The 22,934-nt window shown below is 37.4% G+C and overlaps 2 protein-coding genes across 4 annotated transcripts; one reads left to right on the top strand and one right to left on the bottom strand.

Annotated features, from left to right (window-relative positions):
* The first annotated feature begins 473 nt into the window (after nucleotides 1–473).
* On the top strand, nucleotides 474–7,411 carry LOC149113664 (uncharacterized). 3 transcript variants are annotated; one of them, XM_089286214.1, is made up of 2 exons: nucleotides 474–1,036; nucleotides 6,178–7,411. In XM_089286214.1, exon 2 carries the CDS (start codon nucleotides 6,190–6,192, stop codon nucleotides 6,751–6,753), a length of 564 nt encoding a protein of 187 aa, XP_089142340.1. In that variant the 5' UTR covers nucleotides 474–1,036; nucleotides 6,178–6,189; the 3' UTR covers nucleotides 6,754–7,411. The 3 variants fall into 3 exon arrangements, with proteins under 3 accessions (XP_089142340.1, XP_089142339.1, XP_089142338.1); XM_089286213.1 differs by lacking the exon at nucleotides 474–1,036 and adding an exon at nucleotides 3,047–3,179; XM_089286212.1 differs by lacking the exon at nucleotides 474–1,036 and adding an exon at nucleotides 4,927–5,370.
* Nucleotides 7,266–22,408, bottom strand: LOC110050336 (sterol carrier protein 2-like). The gene is made up of 18 exons (XM_089286195.1): nucleotides 22,267–22,408; nucleotides 21,604–21,663; nucleotides 20,811–20,882; nucleotides 20,182–20,246; nucleotides 19,395–19,458; nucleotides 18,515–18,579; nucleotides 17,597–17,723; nucleotides 17,057–17,120; nucleotides 16,239–16,325; nucleotides 15,471–15,621; nucleotides 14,868–14,919; nucleotides 13,630–13,725; nucleotides 13,332–13,439; nucleotides 12,336–12,489; nucleotides 11,480–11,573; nucleotides 10,746–10,875; nucleotides 9,776–9,852; nucleotides 7,266–8,855 (listed from the first exon to the last, which is right to left on the bottom strand). Exons 1-18 carry the CDS (start codon nucleotides 22,307–22,309, stop codon nucleotides 8,760–8,762), a joined length of 1,605 nt encoding a protein of 534 aa, XP_089142321.1. The 5' UTR covers nucleotides 22,310–22,408; the 3' UTR covers nucleotides 7,266–8,759.
* Between the last annotated feature and the right edge of the window lie 526 nt (nucleotides 22,409–22,934).

The following is a 22,934-nucleotide window of genomic DNA, read 5'->3' as shown; positions in this document are numbered from 1 at the left end:
TTATTGATTTCAAACCATATTAAATAAATAAATAAAACCAGCTGGACATACATTCTCGACATTTCCCATCTTCATCTTTCCACGTCTTCTTTCGAGGCCTCTCTTATCGCTAATTTATTGTCATATTAGCTCTGTAAGTCACTAGTTAAAAGAAGAGCTCTCTCCCTTTTGCGTTTGAAATACGTAAAGAAATCTCCATTTTAACAACTGAAATATTCTTAGACTCGCGAAAAGAAAAAAATGTTGACGTGCTTAACCTCTCATTGTGCTTGAGGCCAAGATCAACAGGAAGCTTATTCTAATTTGTTTTTAATTACACCATAATTCGTCTTGGAGTTCATGGTTTGAAGTCAATAAATCAAGCTTTCAGAAACAATCAGCTCGTTAACTTCTTGACCCACTTAAAATAACTGAAGAAAAAGAAACGGGTAATGTTTTAATAGATTCACGGCCGAACTTAGTATTAATTCCATATAAGGGACTGAAAGGCCCCAGACTCCCACATTGCCTGTAGCGACTTATCACTGTTACTTCAGAAGGTAAAGTACCCTTATAAGGACCGTGCAAGTACATGAAAAGAGATTGAACAGGCTAAAGAACAATATAGTAACATAGAAATTTAAATTTCTTTACATCGTGGTAACTAACACTTCCATACTTATGTGGTGCCAAAACAGCGTTTATTTGTTTAAACGAGTTATAAAGCCAAACCAGATGAAAGAAAGAAATGTTTTTCCCGGCTGCCGACGATTTACTCTCAGCTTGACTTGGCAACACATGTAACTGATATTTTATCATAACATCACGTACAGCTCACTCTTCATAGCATGATTAAATAGTTTATTCCACTGCTATTTGTATGAACAGACGCAGCCATCTTCACATGCAAACTGAGTTTTTTTTTTTCTTGGTCCCATCAACATCCGTTAATTTTTCACACTGGGTGAAATATATGAAGTCATTCTTGCACGAACTGAGAGTTTGTGCAGATATTTTCCGACTCGGATTTTATCCCAGCTTCAGCAGAATATTTATGGTAAGTGAATGTACACTGACCATTACGGACATGTTTGCTTCTATAAAACGAATCGCACTTGCAATTTCTAGTCGGGAACTGATCTATATATAATTTTAGTTTGTTCTGTCTGTGGCAAAATAAACAGACAATATCACGGGATTCTAGTATCCTCAACCAGATACCCGGGGGTACTCCCTATAACAACCTATAGGGGGAGGCTCCGCCCGAAAGGGGTACAATTTCTGTCAAAGTGGTAAACGAAAAGGTAAGTGGTTGGACCTTGGGACGGAGACTCCCCGCACAAAACTTTGTAGAGTACCCCCCGGATCCAGACTCTTTATTATCACCGCTATCTGCCCGTACGTGTTTTAGTTTCGCTAAGGAATCATTGTGTGCCGTAAAACAAGTTGGAAGTTTCTGGAGAACAAAATAACGAACTTATCTAGAAGACACGTCGTATGTCTCCTATCTCAATTATACATATTTACTGGTCATTTTGTGGTTTGCTATGAAACACGGTCAAATATTTCACAAACACAAGGGATAATACAAGTCGTTAGACCTCTCGATGGTATTTAAAGTTTGTGCACAGTTACGAATTTTTCGAAGATTTTCTTACGTCTTCTGACACGATGCAACGGAATATCTCGACTTTAATACAATACAATTCCCCATCCATGTAGTAGAGAACAGATAACTCACGAAACCAATAACAAAGCGGCCTAACGTTGTCTGTGCTCTGCAAGACCGGTTTAACTAGTTTTCCGCAGTCCTCTAACTCGTTTGATCACGCGAGAGCGACAAACATTGTTTTAAGTTATTTGGTCTATTCGCATCAACCAAACTATTTAATGGGTGACCTTCGACTTGATAGTAACGACGAGCCGGGATTCATAGACGAAATAGAATGTTTACAGGATACGCGCCCACAGACGTTTTCTTCTATTACCTTGGTTAATACCCGGGGGAGGGGGGGGGGTCCCTTGAATGGGAAATATAAGTATGAGTATGCCCCGAAGGGTACGGTTTTTGTAGCCATTTTGGTCAGAAATAGAGTACATGTATCGCTAAGTGTTAAACTAAGATACAAAACATATGCATATGTGATCGTACACACTGCAGCTGCTAAAGTTCTCTAAGCGGTCTCTCTTTCTATTCGATGTAAATTCTCCGACTTAGCATCCAAGTAATATACAAACAAAAATGTATTTTGCCCCATGGTGTTAAGAAGATTTTTTAAAACGGGAGTCTCTAACCAGTTAAACCAGCTTTATGACTTCAAAAAAATATATTTGCACGCTTTCACTTCATGGACTCAGTGTTTATTATGTTCAGACACATTTAGTTGCAATTCAGCCCAAGGAACTAAGGAAAGTTTATAAAAATTTCAAAGGGAACATTTCTTACAACAATTCTTCAGAGCTAGGTAATACAAGGATAAAGTAATGTATAGACAATAGATAATCCGCTTTGCGTGAGCTTCAGTTGGTCTCTAGACGTGTTATTGAACATTAAAAGCCTAAAGATGCGACCTGGAGGTAACCAGGATTTTTTACTGTATCCGGTGACGCCTGTTTTAGCAAGTGTATACACAACGTCAGTTTATAAATTCGTTCCTGCTGATTAATCAACTTTGCATAAGTCATCCAAGACCTGAATGGCTCAGAATTCACTTAGTGGATCTCAAGACCGAACGTTCCTATATCTTGTCAATTTTCCTGGCTATTTTGTAACGTTCATGTAAGGAAGTTGAGAGGCTACCAAGAATTGTTACGTGACAATTTTAAAACAAACCTAAAAAATAAATTCAATGTTTTAATTAAAACAACCTGAAAATTGGAAATTTGCACAGGAATTGTGCTAAACTGCACTAGTTCCGCGCAGATCGTTCCAACTATTGTTTTTTTTATTGATTTCGTGTCTTGTATTTAGCTAGGAAAACATCTGCTGGTAAGCAGGAAGTCAACTGTCATGACAAAAGACTCTTGATGACGAGAATCACTAAGGTTCCACGTTGTGACCATATTTGATAGTTCGTTAGAAAACGCACGTTTTATTTCGGGGCGCTGACTCCGCTTAAGTCTTGAGGGATTCAGCTCATAATTGTTTTCAGCGTGGACGAATTTGTTTGCACTGCCGCTCAGAATTTCGCTGGAATCAGGTTAGTTTCTAGAAATCTTGATATTGAGACCGATCAGAGTACAGATACGGTAACGAGACGTGAAAAGACCCGGTAGAATAACAGGACCCATGGCTAATTGAGTCAACAGGAATTCGTGACTGTCGAAGGCAAGGATCAAAGTGTTCAAAAACGGACGTGAAATTTGACAAGCAGACAATCTCTCGGTTTTCGACTAACGCCAGAAACTTGTTGCAACAAGTGTATTGCAAATATTTTGTTTTACGGTATGTTCTAAAACGTTCTAAAAGGCATTAGAACAGTTTCACGCATTGAAATATCAGATGTAAAAAACAACCCGTCTAATTGAAACATTGCCAAAAGGACTATAGCCCTTTTCACGGTTAACTTTTCTCATATATGCATTATAATATAATCTAAAGCCCTGTCCAAACAGAAAATGTTTGGCGATCAAACATGATCAAACGTTGTTTGATGACCAGACATGCTGATGTTGTACAGAGTGACCAAACGGTATCAAACATGTTTGGCAAAGAGTAAGAATTGCCCAGATAAGGAATTGGAGTCTCTACCCGAGTTGGATTACATTGTTATGCAAATGAGAAAAGTTAACCTTGAAAAAGGCAATTCAAAATAAGTAGTCTTCACTGCAGTTTAGAAGACGAAGGCTCGTTTCAAACTCAAAGGAATTTAAATTTCATAGCTTTTGACTTCTTGTACAAAAAACCCCTAAGTTGGGGCGGGGAAGGGGGTGGGGGGTGGTTAAGTAATCTCAATATCTCTTGCATTTAGTCCACTGTTATAGGTAATCCAAAACCAAAGTATTTATTTTGACTATTTTGTCTGATATTGGATATTTTTGTGCAGTTCTTTGTATCTTCGGTTTGTAAAAGACTAGCTCAAGTCTTTCAAGGAGAGTCTGGTATAAAGTGTTTTCACATGACGTGACAGCAGCCATATTGGCGTTCTAAGACAATGAAACGGCGGCCATGTTGATGTCCCAAACCATTCCTGTGATTGTGAGAGTTGAACTCTTTTCATATGTAAACACTTTCTTTCGTTCCAATAAACTTGCATGGCTGCTGGCCACGTGACAGAAAACGCTCTGTTCCTTTTACATTTTCGCATTCATCATTCCAGTGACTGAATGTAATTAAATTTGCCCAAGTCCATTTTGTTGTACAAACTTTGCATTTCAAATTGTCTGCCTACACTTCGAATGAGTCGCAGTACGTGCATCTTCCAACAGAGAAAGATCCAGACCTTCGCTTTCGTGCGTAAAGTTTAAACGATTGAGTGAAACACGTAAAGGTATAGGATCATTTCGCAACTTCCGAGAAGAACATTACAACCGGAAATACGTCCTGAAAACTGTTTTTTTTTTTACGTTTTTGGTCAACCTTTGATCAACCTTACAAATACTCCTTTTTTTTATTAATTGACGAAAACGAAAAGAAAACAAAAAAGATTTATTATTACGGCAATGATTTTCAAGCAGTCCAAACAGTATGGCGCTTTTTTCGTGAGCATGCATAATTTAGTCATTTCAGCAAACTCTTACAGACAGAGACTGAAGCTGGGTCGAGTCGACACTCATGGGCGAAGACCAAGTTAAATACATCTGGGGGTAAAAATCGGATTTTCTGCTATTGATTAGAAGATATTTAGCCGAACCAATTTCAGCAATTGTTTGTCAAGAAAGGCCTAGTTCAAAGTACTTGGAGCTGTCAAATCTTTATGTTTTTTTTTGTTGTAGTGTTTCCATGGAAAAACAAACAGAAAGGGAGATTATTTCATCCTTTTGACCTGACCGTTTTATCCGACAGCGTTCTGTGATCACGAGTAGGGTAAACAGAAAGTGATGAAACCAAACTTGAAAGTGGCGTGTCTGAAAAAGCATATCTTAACATCTTCCAGTGTACGTGATGTAAATTAACATACCTCATCTCAATACAGCGCGTTTTTAAAGTTCCTCATTTTCTGAGAAACCGTTATTTGCCTTCTTTTCCGCCTTACTCTTATCAGACAATAGAATGCTGAGGTCACTAGGGGGTTTTCCCTTATAAATAGCGCTTATTAATCACATTCAGTCCATTAGCGTCTGATGAAAATTGCTTATACGGCACTTTCACAAGTCAAATACAGACAGATACCTCAAAGCAAAAAGTCGGTTTAAGCCTTGTTTAGCGAGACAAACAACAGTCGTTTGAAGGTTGGTATGCTTATAGCTTCCTTTGATAGCCTTGTGTTATTAATTTATTGCCTATAACCGTAGGTTTGAGCCTCTTTGAAGATCTCTCTGTCCTCCGCCAGACAGGTTAGAAGGTAGCAGTTCTTTCAGTCTAGCGCAATGAAAACCTCGCTTTCGATATGGAGCTAAAAACAGCCAAAGCAAATATTCAAAATGCAAAGAAACGGCTATCGTTTCAACTTTTGCCTATATCTTCGAGTCTAAGACACCTTTAGCCCTTACAATTTAATGCGTCAATTGAATGCCAGAAGTAAATTGATTTATTTTACCCTTGTCACGGAGTAGTCACAGGCTAGCGCTGGCATACAATCTGCATTCCACGACTTGGGTAATTTATCTAATTAGAAAACCGACGACTCTGTAGACCGCTCATCTCTGTTCAAAACAGCATGACACAGTACGTCTCAGTTCAATTGTCTCTAACTGGAAACATTGTACTGAGGGTCAATCTAACGTTTGCTCGATTCACGATCAAAATTTCAAACTTGTATTGAAGCGACGCAATATTTACGCCATTTGATTTAGAGTAGTACAAAAAAAATCTACCCAAATACCGAGCTGAATAGAAAGGGGATTCCTATATGACAAATGGGTGAAAAACCCCGGCCTGGACAATATAGTGTCTCTTCTTTGTCCGAAGACTGTGTTTCAACTCGATAGTGTTTATCGCTGTTTCTCCTCGGAAAGTTCGAAAATTTTGGTCTTGATTCGTATTAAAAAGTCAATTTAATTGACCCGTTAACCTAACGAGTGATCTTTCTCTTTCAGACTTGACTGAACATGTTTGGTCAGATTTTGATCTTCACTGTACTTCTGGCTGTAGTAACTATGACACAACAATGTGACGTGGTAGTCTCAAACACCTGCTTACAACGCTGCAACAACCGATCATGTGATTGCGGCGTGACGGACAATAACCACGCCTTCACAAAATGCAACCAGGTTTGTGCTGATCCAAGCTGCGTGGTTATCACGTGCTCATCACGGGTATGCCGTCAGAAATTTCACAACTGTCACATGGAGTGCACAAGCGACGTCGCCTTTTGTAGACAGCGGTGTCTATCCGGAGCATGCTCATTCAAGTGCAACGCCAGACAATGCCAGCAGGAACGCAATGGTGGAAACTTCAATTACAATACCTCTGACAAATGCGAAATAGTTTTACCGCGCCACTACTTGGTTTTGTTAGCGGGCTTTCTGTTCGCGATAAGCACTCTATCATGTTTGTTGCTTGTATTGTCATTTCGCAAAGAGGATTGTTGCCACAGTCAAGCCGGCTACTCAAGACTCCGTTCTATAAGCAGTAGTGTTGAAAGCGTGAATTCACTCTCATCTCTCAAGTAATCGTTAATGACAAGTCGAGTTCTTGCCAGGGGTACTCTCAGAAAAATTGGTTGTTGGTGTGCGGCCCGCTTCCCGAAACCCTTACCCTTACCTGCGAATTTCCCTACTCCATTAATGACCTGACCAAATTTAAGATATTTTAAAGACAATGTTTATATGCTTTTGTTGGGTAGTGTAGCTTCTTCTAAAAATATACCTAATTCAAGACTAGGGTTCAAAAACCATCCCCTAATTAAGACCAAATGGCCAAAATCGTCGATACCCTATTTCTGACTAAACGGCTAAAAAACCATACCCTTTGGGGCCGCACATACCCATAAAGCTCAAAGAAGGGAGTACCCCTTCCACCCAGGTTGTATATTTCGCTAATGCGGTGTTAGCACTTGTCAAATACATTCAAATTTCCTCTCACACATGGCGCCAGGTTCTTCTCGTCGCCAAGATCCAAGATGGCCACCGCCAATCAGAGGACATGACACGTTCAGTCGGCTAATTTAAAACTAAGTTAACAATAAGATGTTAATAATAATTTAATTTTGTTTATCAAAGATAAAGGACACTATTTATTTTGAAGAAAGAGATTGAAGACGTTTGTATATATCAGTTACATATCTAGAGTACTTGTATCAAATAAAACTGATAAGGGTTGTATACCGCAGTCGCAAAATTGTACTTATCTTACGGTCATATGAACACAATTAACAACAGTAACGAGGTAGAATTGTCTAGAAGAAAGTGGGCATTTGGGGATAGAAAATTTAACTCATTATATTATATAGTAACAAAACACCATAATAAACCGCAAATCTTAATCTTTCTTTCAACCACGTCTGTGCTACCCTTGTTCCTAAAAGTCTCTACAGTGTTAGCCTTACAAGTATCAACATTGTTATCCTTAACAGTCTATACAATGTTGACCCAAAGTGTCAACATTATTGTCCCTGGAAGTGTCTAGGTTGGAATTTTTTTCCATACACCTCGAGTTCAGTGTCAAAAATACAAAAACCTGTTTCCCAAAAACTAATTCTCTTTTTCTTTATCCTAAAAATTATTTTGCCAGTTATCCCTTGTCGCTAAAATACCTAACAAGGCCTCACATTGCATTATACGGTCATCGCGTGTTTTTACCTCCTAGAGTATACAGTCAATATGAAAACGATCTTTCGATTCAGTTTACGTCTGGCTTCATCTTAGAAAAATGTTTCTCTAGACTACATATTTCAGCCGTTATGAATTCAAAGTGTACAATTTTTCGACTGTATAATTTTAATGAGCTCCAACTCGAATGTCGAGCTCGAGTTCGAATTTCAAGTTAGAGCTAAAGTTTTAAGATACTGATAAATATTTTTGGTCCAATTTTTGTAGAAATCAATAACTGTTATTACATCTTCTGGAAGAATCCGCACTTTAAAGATAAAAATTATAACATAAGGTTAAAAGTATATATATAGTGTAAACACTGGGATCATACAGTGCCACCTATCTAAAAGCTCCCGCTGTGGACCTTTTGCGGCTGAACACTCCAAGATGTACCAAAACCGCTTTTTTAACCCCTAAAATGTACGACGAACACCCCCGTCCTTTTTATATGCGAGTCTCGCCTCGCGATTATTCTCAAATTAACCTGAGTGCCAATTACTGAACCTAAAAAAACACTGTTGGGGTGCGTCGGCGGGCTGGTGAAACTCTTGGCTTCTTAATTCAGAGTCGATAACGGTATATTAACCGCCATAACGAGTGAGTGAAGCTGACTTTGCGAGCATTAGCTCGTCGTCGCAGCAAAGTGAGTGCCCGTTAAGATATCCAACTGGAGTGCGATGCGGCTAATAGAAAAATACTAACTGGAAACTTTGACATGAATTCCAAGTCAAAACTAGAAGTCGAACACATAAAATGAACCAATCTCGTCCCCAGGGTCTCTCATTTTCTCGCCCAACCACTCCGGTAGGGCCAGAGATGAGAGATCCTGGGAACGAGGTTGAAAACTGGACACTCTTCAAGTGTATCTACAACTTAGATTTTCCAGGCTTGGGTTGAATTTCTCTCAATTTTAAGGCCAGACCCATGTTTCCTTTGATCTTGATCTTGCCTTGAAAAAAAGCCTGATGAAAAACGAAACGGTTTGTCAATGTTGAACATGAGCAATTAAACACACGCGCGTAACCACGTAATACGGCTGAGGAACAGCACGGGGTTGCTAGACAACTGACCTTAGCTCGCGCGGTTATTCAAGGCAGGATAAAGCTAATCAGTGACTAGCGAGAATTTTGGTTTTAGTTTGTAACTGTTCAACAAGCTTTTGTCTACATTTCTCTCTTCCAATTTTGAACGTTGACTTGTGTCAAATTCCACAACAATTTAGCTGTAAAGAAAACTTTTATTTAAATCCTCGATTACTGTTAATCCGATTTCGAACAACTTAGCCTGGTGAAAAGCTCGCGTGAATGTTTTCGGAATACAATCGGAACCTCTTCGGGTTTTTAACGAAGATTTGCCGAAACCATTACTTCTTTCCCGACTGATCCCTTTAATTCCTAAGCTCAAACGATTTAAAACTCGTCAATAATTATTGTAGGTTTTTTTTAACATTAGTTCTGAGAATTTGATTAACTGATGATTCTCTTTATTCTGATCACCCTCTGCTTAATGATGAACTAAAATGACAAGGAGAAATTACATTTTCATCGCTCTTAGAAACTAAAAGGTTCAAAATGAGAGTAAGGATAGCCTGCAATGCAGTCGTATTTTGGCGAGCGACGCATTTTGATAAAGTGGGCACCATCTTGGATTCAAACTCGGAGACGAAAAGGCGTCCCAGGGAGTTTAGGAGTGAGGCTGAAAGAGGTGCAACAGGGGAGGGAGGGGAAGGAATAATTTACCCTTCTTCCATCCCCACCCCTCCCCACCCACTTTTCCTGATCGAACATGACGGCGAATCTACTCGATCGCGAGATAATATACACACGGAAAACGCCTGCACTGTAGGATAGAGTAAGGAAGACATCAGGAAGAACAGACTCACCGTTTGTGGGTTCATCTTTCCACTCATAATCTTCACAAAATCAGCATCTTTCATGGTTACTGTACAGTCAGCTTTGTCTGCCGTCAAAAGAGTTCAAACATGCCGGTCAACAAAAAATAACTGAGTGACTAGTCTAAGAAAAGGATTATACCAAGCTTTCACGAGGCAGTTGTTTTTCGTCGGAGAGGATGCATTCGTGTCGCGAGGAGTGTCTTGTTAGTAACAGCCAATGATCAGACTAGGCCAGCGCCAAATGACAAAAACTATGCGCACGCTCTAGCTGCCGGACGCGCGTTTCGGCGGGAAAATTTCTGTGCGTGATGAACGTTACAAAAAATCAATTGAAAAAACTCAAAAAGCCCCGCCTCTACAAACGAGTCATTTGTTGCTCACGAAAAATGTCACAGGATTTTGAAACATTTTACGGCAAAAGTACCGTCAGGCGATGTATCCCTCGGCCTGAAAAGTCTCTCTTTGCCGCAGTCCTACCGCAGCTAAAGAAAAACGCCAGGCAAGGGAACGGAACTAGTGCCTTTAACAAATGGGCCCAGACTCGGGCGCTAAAGCAAGGGCGTACCAAAATACCCTTGTAAGTACTCTAGGTAGCTAGATGGGAATGTGGCATATTCAATCATACCTTAAAAAAGGTAACGTATGAGACTAGAAAAGACCAGTCTTATTCGCTACTAGGTCAGATGATAAAAGTGTTTAAAGTAAATGGTTTGAGCCCAGGAGTATCAGTAGTTCGTATAGTGTGATTGTCCGGGTGAGGTTAGTTCTGAAAAGAACTGTTGATGGTGACTGACGTTTCGACAAACTGATCGGAAGTCATCTTTAGAGTCAAGTGAATAGTGTTAGTCAGTCGATGGTGTTATAAGTCTGTTAAACGCCAGTCTCACGAGGTTAAATCTTCGATAAGAATTACAGACATACTCAATGTTTTGACAGAAAGACTTTACAAGTTCTCTACCTGTCCCTCTGTATTTCAAAGCACCGTCACCATTCTTAGCGTCTACAATCCACCATGTTTCTTTCCCATCAGCTTTTTTGATGTTGAATCTATAAACTCCTTTGATCTTCTTTACCAGTGCAGGGCCATCCTGGGTAAGTATAAAATATCAAATTAGTGACACGAGGAAGCCCATTGAAATCTGGAGTGTGGCCATGATTGGTTGACAATTAGATTATGAGCTTGAGATTTCTATCACGCATAGAAATCGAGAGCGATTATATAATAAAATAAATAAAATAAATAAATATACATTTATATAGCGCCATTTTCCACTAATTGTCCATGGCGCTTTACAATACTTTAAAATTAAAATCCTAATCCTTTAAAAACCTAAAATCCTAAATCCTAAAAGCTAAAATCCTAATAACCAAATTGTTTTAGTATAAATCTACTAGTTGTTCAAAACGTTCTTAAAATCCTCTCTTCAGTCACTTCAAAAACGCAACGAAGCGGTCACCATTTTGCGAACAACTTCACACTGCCAAGCTACTCCTTAACTTTGACAACAGAACAGATAGTGAGTAGCATAGCCAATAAGAGAACGGCATTTGGAATAGAACGCGAGAAGATTTATAGTAATAAATATTAGAAGGTTTAATGAGATATATGTACTGCAAGACTATTACATAACTATTATTTTATACAATAAATGATACATGTAATAACTTGATTCAAAAGCTTCTGTTGCCTACCCCCTTCAACATCTTCTCCATTTCATCGAATATTGCTGCTGCCTTGAAATCTTCTTTACTCGTTGCTGAGGTATAGGAAGGTACAGGACGATACCTAATGTCAAATACATAAGGAAAACACCGATACTAAGTTAGGCATTTATTTGCTTGCCTTGTTCAACAAGAAGGAAACACCCGACCACTCCATGCATAAACATTAAAAGCTAATGAACAAGTGCACGCCAATTCTTTTCCACATTGTGATGTTGATCCAGAAAATTGACTATCCTTCTGGAAATTCGTCAGTTTTCAGGCGTTTCATTAAGAGCTGGGCACTGAACAAACTGACCGGCTCTGAGGACAATTTTGCAGGCCATGTAGTGGAAAGTTTCTCTTTTAAAGAAGTTCAGTCCAAAAGTTTTGCCCACCTGTGAAAACCGGTTGTCACCCTGCTGAAAACGTTAATGAAACAGCTGAATTTTGGATCATACTTTCCTTAAAGAATGTCTGCCTTTGAGGCCTACCCTCCCCCTTGGAATTTCCAATGAACCTCTTGGGATCGGTGTGGATATTTTCTGGAACTACATACTAGATTTAGACCAAATAGAATGGTTTTCAACTGATTGTTGTAAAACCACAACCAAAGTAATCACTTTATAATTAGCCAAGCACAAAGGACGCGGAAAGGACGCGAAAACGTGTGTGAACGAGTCACGATTGGTTTTGGTTTAACTTCTGATTGGATGACAAAGTGGCGCGAGTTTTTTAAGCCAATCGTGTAGCATAGCAATGCAAACCCAATTAATTCTCAACACTCAAGTGAAAACCAATCTAATGATCTAACCTTATTTCCGGCCAGCCTTATTGAATAGTTTACCTTCTCTGATTGGGAAATCCTAATCGATATAAGCCCACAACTACAGCACCACCCAGTCCTAGGTTATGTTGGAGAGCAACCTTAGCTCCTGGTACTTGTCTCTTACCACATTCACCACGCAGCTGACGACACAGCTCAGTACACTGTGCCAAGCCTGGAATGAAAACACAGAAACCCTGTGACTTACATGTGACACGAGCGCGCTGAGAGCAAAGTCTGAAGTGAAGTAGACGCTCATCCCAGACTTTGTTCACACGAATCTTGTGCTATTATCTTTTAAACAAATTAATATGCTATGGCAAAAACCTGATAGATTTTTGCATAAATGGCGCCTAAATTTGAATAACAATACTTATACACCCTAAGCCTCACATTCATGTGAAAAATCCTTTGTCTGGAAACATCAGTACAAGGTTACGGATGTACAAAGTATTGTTACTCAAATTTAGGCAGCATTTATGCAAAGGGTCTATGCATATGTAAGTGCCACAACTCGAGCAATTATGTGATGTTAAAATAAAGAATCATCTCCCAATTTAAAATGAGACCATTTAACTCAATTTTTTTTGTAATCAAAGGTATTTTCAGGGGTGGAATATAGCTCCTTGTTGCTGAATTCAGCTACAATTTATATTTTCGTTGCAACCTTTGATTGAGAGTTGAATAAAATTAAAACCCAATGTAATTGCAGTGCCCAATCTTATAAGCCACTGCATCATATTTGTTGCCTTGTAATGTGACACTTTCCTAAATCAAACTTAGAATGTAAACTAAAATTGATTTCGATTAACACTGATTATTGAAAACCAGTACTACATGCGTTACAACATTAAAAAACAAACATTGATAACAAGAATTTTCCTTTCTTCACACGAAAAACTCCGTATTAAGAAATTGAAAACTGACAATTTTTCACTTGTACATGATAATTACAGTAGAACAATGGGACTGAAGAAGAACTGAAAAATGGTGCAAGTTTCAAACGTCAAAGGTTACCTGTTGCCCCTAGAGGGTGTCCCTTGGAAATGAGCCCTCCACTGGGGTTTATAACCCACTTGCCTCCATATGTATTGTCTCCTCTGTCAACTAATTCTCCTCCTTTTCCTGAAGCAATAAAATAATTCCTGGACGTCATATTTTTCTTGGCTTAACACCATAAAATGTACCGCTCACAATGATGTTTTGGCTAAACATGACCTTTTGTATACAGCTTGTGATTCACTCACAATTTGATTAAAAGAAAGTGACAGTCTCCTTCATCAGTCAGGTTAAGAAGATATAATGTAAAACTTGCCTTCAGCACAAAGACCAAGTCCTTCATATGTGAGGAGCTCATTAGTAGAGAAACAGTCATGTAGTTCAATAACTTGAACATCTCTGGGTGACAGACCTTAATCAACAAAAAGACACAGTCTACCTGTTAGTTATCATAATATCAACTACATGCAGTATTAACCGAGAGTGAGATCTTTACGGGAAAATCTCAAACCAAGATCTTGCCATATCGACCAAGCGATAGCGAGGTCAATAAGGCAAGGCCCAGATTTGAGATTTTCCCGCAAAGGCCGCATGTTCAAGGTTAATAAGTTGTTTATTATTAATATGGCTTTTTGCCCGTGGGCGTTACAAGAGAATGATGCCCTTAAATTAGCCAATCAGAGCATACATTATATCGACTACAAATTTGCAACATGTTTATTAGTGTATTGTACTATTAGTTTATTGTATTAGTAGTAGTTTTAATTATTGCATTTTAATAAATAATTGATTTATGTATTTTTTTCTTTCTTGAAGACATTAGCTCAATAGAGCTACTCTGATAATTCGAGTTGAAATAAAGTGTATGTATGTATGTATTAAATTTTCTCTATTGCAGTTCATCAACAAAAAAAGACCAGATGGGCATCAATCTGCCCCTGAACATTTTTGTCAGTCAATGATGTTTTAAGTCTGGTCCATTGAATCTGATTGGTCAGTTAAGCCATGATTCACTGGGTTACTAGCTGCTGATCTTGTTGGGGTTTATTTAAAGGGGCAGTATCACAAGAGGTCTCCTAAGTTTTTGTGCAAACTATGCTAGAATTATAAAGGTGCACTCACTGATCAACAAAAAAACCTTCAAAAGACAAAAAAGGCATAAATTCATTCTCTAAGAGATCAATGATTTTAAGTGATTTTCCTCCAAGTAACATTGTCAAACTTGAAAACATGAGAAGAATTCATAAATCATGAGCTGCAGGCAAGTAATTTACGAATTCTTCCAGTGTTCTTCCAACATCCCAAGTGGTTTTTCAGCCTATAAACCATAAAAACTTGTGGTCTATTGCTTTTATATAATAATTCAGAAGACACGCAAAATTTCCATGAGTTTACTGGCACAATAAACCATAGCTGATTGACCAACCAGAGCGTGCGCATTCATTTAATTATTATAGTATATATAAAACTTAAGACCCAGCCATCCTTAACTACAACATCTTTGGTGTACATGTAAACAACACAGATTGAGATGCTCGATATATACATACATACCAGCCTTCTGAAACAGTTTCTTTGCAGCTGACTTAGTCATGTCATAACCAACCTGCAAATAAATGAGATAATAATAATAACAACAATAATAATAATTATAATAATAATAATAATAACAATAATAAATACTCAATACAAAGACTAAAATATAAATTCTCCTTAATGATCATTACATGACTTCTTATATAATAGATATCAAAAGGAATTTGGTGGCACATCAAGACAATATCCACCATGTGGCTGCATTCAAAGTATTCTTGATACTAAATAATGTAGCATTGAATGGGCTGATCAATGACAATAATGAACGACAAGAACTAGAGATTTCCAACAGCTCACGAGTATGATCCCTTGTGATTCTTGGATTTATGTACATATACATCACAATTACTGTAACTACATTATGTAATTGTTGAAAAGGTGCACCTGGCAGATTATAAGAGGGCATGGGGCTATTGTGGAAATATTCTCATATTCTCAGGGTTGCAAATTTCCACACCTATGTTTTATTAACTCTAATATCAGAATACACCTACTGTATATTGAAACAAAACAATGCTAGTCTGAATAGTTATTCCACTAAAGATCCTGATGATCACTCACCACTTTTATTGCACTGTTATCATTAAAAGTGCTTTTAAAGTCTGTTGCCATTTCCATTCCAACAATCTCGACAGCTTTACTCTCCAGTCCGTGTTTCTTGACAAACTCTTCACTGGTTAGGACAGCGGCTGCACTGCCATCTGATGTGGGACTAGAATTCACATTTGCAAATACTATAAATAAGATAAGATTAACGTCTTGGCAAGGGGAGGGTACTGAAACCCAGGTATACTGTACATGTACAGTCATGTGACTGTAGTTGTGATGAGGCAAACTACAGTGGAACCCCATCCTTATGATCACTTTAATTTGTATAATGCATATTACAGCTCAGAGAAAATCATTATTGAAATAATGCAAGATTGGAACGATTGGAAGTGGTACACCTCAGGCATCCTAATAATATTAATAAATAATCTCTAATGACGAGGCCTACGTCACAAAATCTTGCATGAAGAATGTTAAGAAATTAAAAAAGAATGCCATTCCAGTGGTGAAGGATAATTTTTTAGTCATAAAGTAAAATAATTATAATTACATGTAAATTTATATATTTTTTTAAATTTTTATTTAGTTGAGTATTTCTGACCAGTTTTGATGTTTTTGTCTTTAGCAGTTCCATTATGATAACAAGATAATAATACAATTTTACAGCATGCTACCATCCATACTTCTAAAAACATAAAATCATCAGCTGGGACACTGTCCCTCAAATAATTTTACATATCTGTTAAAAAATTTTTATCTCAAGTTTTAATATGAATCTACCAGCACTGCAGCATAGTCAATGGATCAAATATCATGCGAGAGTTTTTTATTTCTTCTAAAGAGTACTTTTTCCTGAACTGAGATAACCTTTAAGGAAAGAAAAAGAAATAAAAATTAATATGTGTAATCAAATGATAATCCACCCATGTTAAAAGCCAATGTAAACTAAGGAAGATGCTAGTAGTTTAAATTTACATGATTCATTGTTAACTTGTTTTTGTTCATCTATTTTCTAATTTCTAGCTGACTACAAATAAAATTGTTGCTGTTGTTGTTGATTAAAATCAATTCAATCAGTAATAATGTATATTTCCTTCTTCCAAATTCTAATTATAATCTTTCCCCTCCAAATATTGGCCACTACATATTTATTAGTTATTAATACATTTTTATCAACAAACTATAAGACTACTTATTAAAGAGTGAGTTTCTACACGAACAATTTCTGGAAGCCAATGGCTCGAGCCTTTGATGCACACTCAGCTGGGTCATAGCATGATATGTTTCAGTAATTAACAACATTTTCAGTCATCTTAAAGGCTTTGGAAATTCTTCCTAGCTACCCCACATTCCTCCCACCCTTTCCTTTCTGACTGATAAGTCACTGGAAGAGGTGAGCTAGGGCACATTGATGGCTGAATAAGCAATCGGCATTGCCAACCACTGTCTTAAAGTGGAAGTGGTTCTCAGTCTATGGACTGGTGGCGTTAACTGCCAGGAAGTTCCTAGATGTATATCCTAAAATTCCTGGATAATCCAAACATATCTACTGATGTTAGAGTAGTTATTGACACTCGCATTTAATACAGATGCCTTACGGGTTTTCAACGGAATGTAAGTGATTCTTGTATGCAATTTTGGCAAAATGGTCTGCCTTGGTCCCTGTATGAAGATTCAAGAAAATAGATGTGTTGTAGAATTAAGTCATGAATTAATTGCGGGATTAAAAAAAGGCTGCAAATATTAGATTGGTTTTCAATTGAGTGCCATAAAGCCAAAACCACACCAATGATTAGTTAATTACCAGTAGACTCCTCAGCCAATCTCAAACAGTAGTAAAACCAAAACCAAACTCAATGAAAGTCATTGTCTGATTACTTTCAACAATCAACTGAGAACTGCTCTAAACCTCACATGCAGGCAATCAAGTGTATTCATGCCCATTGAAAACCACCTTTGCAGAAGAACTCAGTGGCTAAAGATGATTGAAGTACTTAACAACAGTGTTGGGTCACTGTGTTTTAGTCTACCTTTTTGAACTTTATAGTAGTTTATAATTGATAAAAAAATTCAATGTTTTTAGAATTTACACTGTGTAATTGTACATAAAGACTGTTACATAATCATATTAATCTCACCATATTTTTCCATGTGTTCTTTACCAGCATTTCCAAACAATTGTGGCGTTACTGGTGCTGCTGCCAGACCGTGTCTGTTGATTATAACTTCCATGTGTTTATCCATTGGTGAAGTGCGATCATCATACTACAGTGTACACAATAAAAGTATCATAAACATTAGCACCATTCAAAACAGCAGTACAGTACTAATGTACAGCTGTAATATTACCACAAAAAGTACAATCAGGTAATAAGTTGTAAGTCATTCGAATTGTTATAAGGGAGACAATTAAAACTTTGCTGTTGATATAATAAACTAGTCAAAAGGTTACCTTTTTTTTACTTAGCACTTAAAGATGATCAGTTTACCAGCAATTAATGCTACTGGTAAATAACATGTTATATAATGATAATATTAAACAATTTTTATAGACTACAGGTGCTATTTACAAACACTGATCAGTAGCAATTTATAGTTCACTAGAGAATAAATAAGAAAAAAAATCAATTTTAAACAATTTTTATATAAGTTGTTAATAAATAGGAAATAAATAACATAAATTAAATACATTTAAAAATATTAAAAATAATTTTAAAATGTAGACCAAAACAAACATGTCTTACGTTTGCTTTTAAAAACACTAAGTAATGTGACAACACACAGGTCACCTGGCAGGCTGTTCTATAGGGCTGGTGCAGCAAATTAAAGTAAAAGACCTGCTGCCAAGTATTGGGCACACTGTTGTGGACCCGTGGAACTTCTACATGTAGCAGTACTGTAGGCTATTATCTGAGTGTAATGTTCAAGTCTGAGCTCTTTTGCTTGACTTTTATGAAGTAACCAAGATAAATGTAAGATAGTGCTAGTCCATAAATTGATTTAAAGGTAAGAATAAGAATCTTAAACTGATACATGTATATTATATTAAGTTTTACCTTTCCACTTAAAGATCCTCTTTGCATTTTCTCAAATCCCAAAGCTAGAATACAGTCTGACACACCTGTAAGTGATAATATCATGCATTAGAGGCTTATAGCAAGTGTTCTGAACAGCAATTTTAAAGGTGATTTAGGTGTAGTTCAGTTAATAGATCAAAAATGTAATTTACAGCTTATTGTTACCCGGAACCTGTAAGAAGACATTCAAACCTTTGTGATGACTCTACACATGCCATTCCAAACTTCCAATATTCATTAAGTTGCAAGCTCACAATCATGACATGTAATAGCTAGACCAATCGCATGTGAGGGAGACTCCATGTATTTGATGGTCTATTACTTAATAGCTAATAATTACTCAATGTTAATATTTTATATGCTAAGTAAATTGGCTTAATTTATAAGAATAAATATAAAAATCAATTGATTATAATTAATTAATATACCTTCCCTGAATAAAGAAAGATAGGTGTGCCATAAAATTAGTAGGAGGCTACTGCCTCTTTGCCAACTGAGTTTGCCTGTTGCAAAAGTTATTTGCCAAACAAAGTACTAAAGAAATTCCATGGTCAACAAACATTGCACATGAAGACATGACTGATCATCGCAGTTATACACACAACTTAAGCAGTTGTGAAATTATAGCCTGAAAAAAATTCAGGCTTCAACGGGATTCAAACCCATGACCTCTGTGATACCTGTGCAGTGCTCTACCAACTAATTAAGCAATCAAGCCAACTGGGAGCTGATCACTTTGTGAGTTCATAATATACCCGTAGATGGTGAAGAATACATGTCAAGTGAATATATACACTGTACATGTATATGATATTTCATGTATTCACTTGTATACAGTGTACAGTTGTCTAAACGTTACCTCCTTCAACCATCTGCTTGGCCAAATACAGTGCACTTGATCCTGTAGCACAATTATTATTGACCTAAAGAAAATATCCAAACACAGATAACTGAACTGAATAATGGAATCATTATATTTTCATATCGTTATTTTGATAATACAGTTGAAACTCTATTAAGCAGCCACTCTTGGGGACAAGACAATCAGCTGCTTAATAGAGGTGGCCCTTTAATAGAGGTTCACCTGAAAACAATGTTGGGCATGGTCCAGTTTTCAGTTTATCAAATATAAGTACAAACAAATGCAAGTGGAGAAAAAGTAGAACAACGATGGTTATAATACACCAAAGAAACAATGTGTACAGACGCGACGCGTCTGTCAACCCATCACTGGCTCATGTGCTGTACAAACAAACTTAAAAGCTTTGAGACTTTGTTTTGTGATTGTTTTAATAAAATACTGCAGAAAATGTATTTTTACAGTATTCCAAATTGTCATGATTCTTTTACCTTCATCTGGCTAAAAACGTCCAAATTCAAATCTTCCTGGCCATTTAATAGAGGTATAAAACAAAACAAAATCACCCTTTGGATGGCAAGAAGCTGGCCGTGGTCGCTTAATAGAGGTGGCCATCGAATAGAGGTTTTTATTACAGTGTATAGCTGACAATTTGTCTGGGACTTTGGCCCCTGGCCGCCTAATAAAGGTTGGCCACTTAATAGAGGTTCGACTGTATTTTAAGGAAAAGGGAAGTTTCCTTATCTTTTTTTTTATTTATCTCCAGTCCACTGAATATTTTGCTTACATTATAAATTGGAATTCCTGTAAGGCCAAGTTGATAGAGAGCTCTCTGTCCACATGTCGAATCACCTGCAAAGTAGATGGATATAGAGATTACAGCTTGCTTAGGGTCACCATTTTGGTTTGTAACACAAACACCACAAAAGCTAAGAGATTCTAATTTATTTAATTATTATCTTAAACCTATTCAGATGAGAGTAGGGGTAGGGAGAAGTACTCATACAGACTAACAACCCATTTAGATGTCATTTTCAATTTTAAGTAATGGCTATCATTGACAGTACTAACTTTATGACTTCATCTAAAATTTTAGCCAGAGCAATTTGGTACAAGTATGAAAGGTCATTATTTTTGGAGCTTGATGTTCCCATGCATAGCTATAGAAACCCCATTTTGAAAGATAAATTTGGATAGTAATAGCCTCAAAGTTTCTTACTCATTACTTAAATGCATGTACACTTAGGTTTACATTAAGAAGTAAGATTTGGGTTTCTCACCCTGCCCTGCCCCATCTGAAAACAATGAACCCCTCTTGAACATCTGAGATAGAAAAACAAAAATACAGAAGTTTGATTATTTATTACCAGATACCTTTTTCCTCTTTACGATAGCGACCATCAACATAATTCTTACCAAAACAATAACCTACAACAGCTTGCTCTATACTGCTGTAATCCAAACCAGCATCTTGGAGGGCTTGTGTTCCTAAAAAAAAAAAAATTATACTTCTTGTTTAGATAAATCACATCTGACTGAAATACTACATGCCTTGTCAATAGCATCATATATATGATGAAAATCCCTAACATGTATGAAGGAGAGTTGACATTTAACCTAGAAGAGGTATTTAGCACAGGTTTCTGGAAAAAAAAATCTCAAAAATGTTCATTACATGCGCAAGATCCTGGAATTCGAGATTCAATCTATAGGATCTTTGCAGGATCCTGACCGTGTAGGATTCCTCTCAGAGGCCATGGTATATTTACTGTTTACACTTTTAAATTAAGGGAGGAAGGCAATATAGGACATCAAGTAAATGAATTCAGTGTTAGCTGAGAACAGTGCATGTACCTCTCTCTACATTAGATATAAATTTATAGCAGTAAGCTGTAAGGGGCAAAATTTGACAAAAATACTGAAAAGTAGCTCGTGTGATGGAAAGGAGTCCCAGCTGGGGATAATATAGAATTCAGCACAGGGCTGGTGAACGGTGAATGCAAAACTTTGTAAGAAGGTGAGAACAGTGTTTTTCTTTGCCACCCTGAGACATCATACAATAGTAGACAGTTAAATTGAAAATGTCTGCGCTGTTGGCTTGTAATAATTGTACCAAATAATTTGTAGAATACAAGAGGGTCAAATAACAAACAAGTTAGCAAGAGTTGACACTATCCCAATAGCATCATAACAAAAACATTTATATAACCTGCTTCTTTTGCCATATCAGGATAATCAAAATCTTCACGGTGACCAGGTTTTTCAAACTGAAAAAAATAAGAATTTTTGATGTTTAAATAACACTAATTGGTGGAGCATTTTTTCGAGGGGTGTGAAGGGAGGAGGGGAGCGGGGGGGGGGGGGGGGCAGAAAACATTATTCAGCTGTTGAGTTGTTGTTTGTGACTTTTTTTGGAAAAATTTCAGATGCCTAGCAAGAATACAAGTCATGTACAAGCAAAGATATAACACTTACCCGCAAGAAAATTAACAAACTTTCTTTAAATATAGCATTGGAATAATAGACTTAGATTTCTGCACACTATAAGCTTTGTCTTGGTTGCATGATGGTAAATCAAGATATGACATGTATGGTTGTGTAATCACTTCGAGAAATCTAAAATTTCGAACCATTTGAGGCTGGGGACAAACAATTAACTGATAACGAAAAATTTCCCAACTAAACGAAGCTGAATACTCCATCTTTGATAAAATTTGTCTAAATATGATTGGAAATAATCCTAAACATAGCTGAATATCTAAGACTGAAGATATCTCGATTTGCGTATGTAGTGTTTTGTTCTCTTTTCGCCTGCTCTAGCCTTCGATATTGGACCTAATTTAATCCCAAAATATTATTTTGCTACTTAACTTGGTCATGCCCACCCCAACAACATAGACTTTCTTCCCTGGCATTGTGGAAAACGTCAGAAATAATTCTTTGAACCAGAGTTCCGCTCAGACGTACAACATGTACAAGGCAAGACCTTTTGCACTCGATCCAGATTCTTTGACCGAGTTATTCGCGTGAGGTTCATGGGGGCCTTGGCGAGGAGAGTGGCGGCGGGGGGAAGCGGGAGGGGGAGGAGGGCGGGGAGGGTGGGGTCCGAAGGTCTCAGTAGAACAGAGCGAAAACCTTTTGGGGCAGAATAAATTATACCCCAGAAGTTATTGCCCCAGCTAGAAAAACATTTAACATGGCCATGAACTCGACCTAACATATTTATATACTTGCTGGATCTTGCAGATAAAGCACCATAATTAGCAGCTATCAAAATGGAACGCGTTTTGGAAATCATTTAAGGCTCTTAGGAGTTCTTCAACGGAGTCATTTCCTTGACAAATTGGCTGGTCCGTATACCCTAGAGGGGTAATGTTTTCGAAGAGAGCGGAGCCTTATACCCTTATACCCCTTATACTCTTATACACCTTATACCCCTTATACCCCTTATACCCTTATACCCCTTATACCCTTATACCCCTTATACTCTTATACCTCTTATACCCTTATACCCCTTATACCCTTATACCCCTTATACTC

Source organism: Orbicella faveolata, unplaced genomic scaffold (genome assembly GCF_042242905.1).
Source record: "Orbicella faveolata isolate gen_17 unplaced genomic scaffold, um_ofav_v1 contig_14, whole genome shotgun sequence".
NCBI lineage: Eukaryota > Metazoa > Cnidaria > Anthozoa > Scleractinia > Merulinidae > Orbicella > Orbicella faveolata.
This window is presented reverse-complemented; position numbering and strand designations above follow the sequence as displayed.

What these genes read in the sequence shown, in the direction of transcription:
- LOC149113664 (XM_089286214.1), top strand. Translation starts at nt 6,190, where the DNA reads ATGTTTGGTCAGATTTTGATCTTCACTGTACTTCTGGCTGTAGTAACT.
- LOC110050336 (XM_089286195.1), bottom strand. Translation starts at nt 22,309, where the DNA reads ATGCCAGGGAAGAAAGTCTATGTTGTTGGGGTGGGCATGACCA. An exon ending in TGTTGTAGGTTATTGTTTTG is followed by an intron (nt 20,247 to 20,810) that starts GTAAGAATTATG and finishes TCTACTTTGCAG; the next exon opens with GTGATTCGACATGTGGACAG. An exon ending in TTGACTATGCTGCAGTGCTG is followed by an intron (nt 15,622 to 16,238) that starts GTAGATTCATAT and finishes TGTGAATTCTAG; the next exon opens with TCCCACATCAGATGGCAGTG.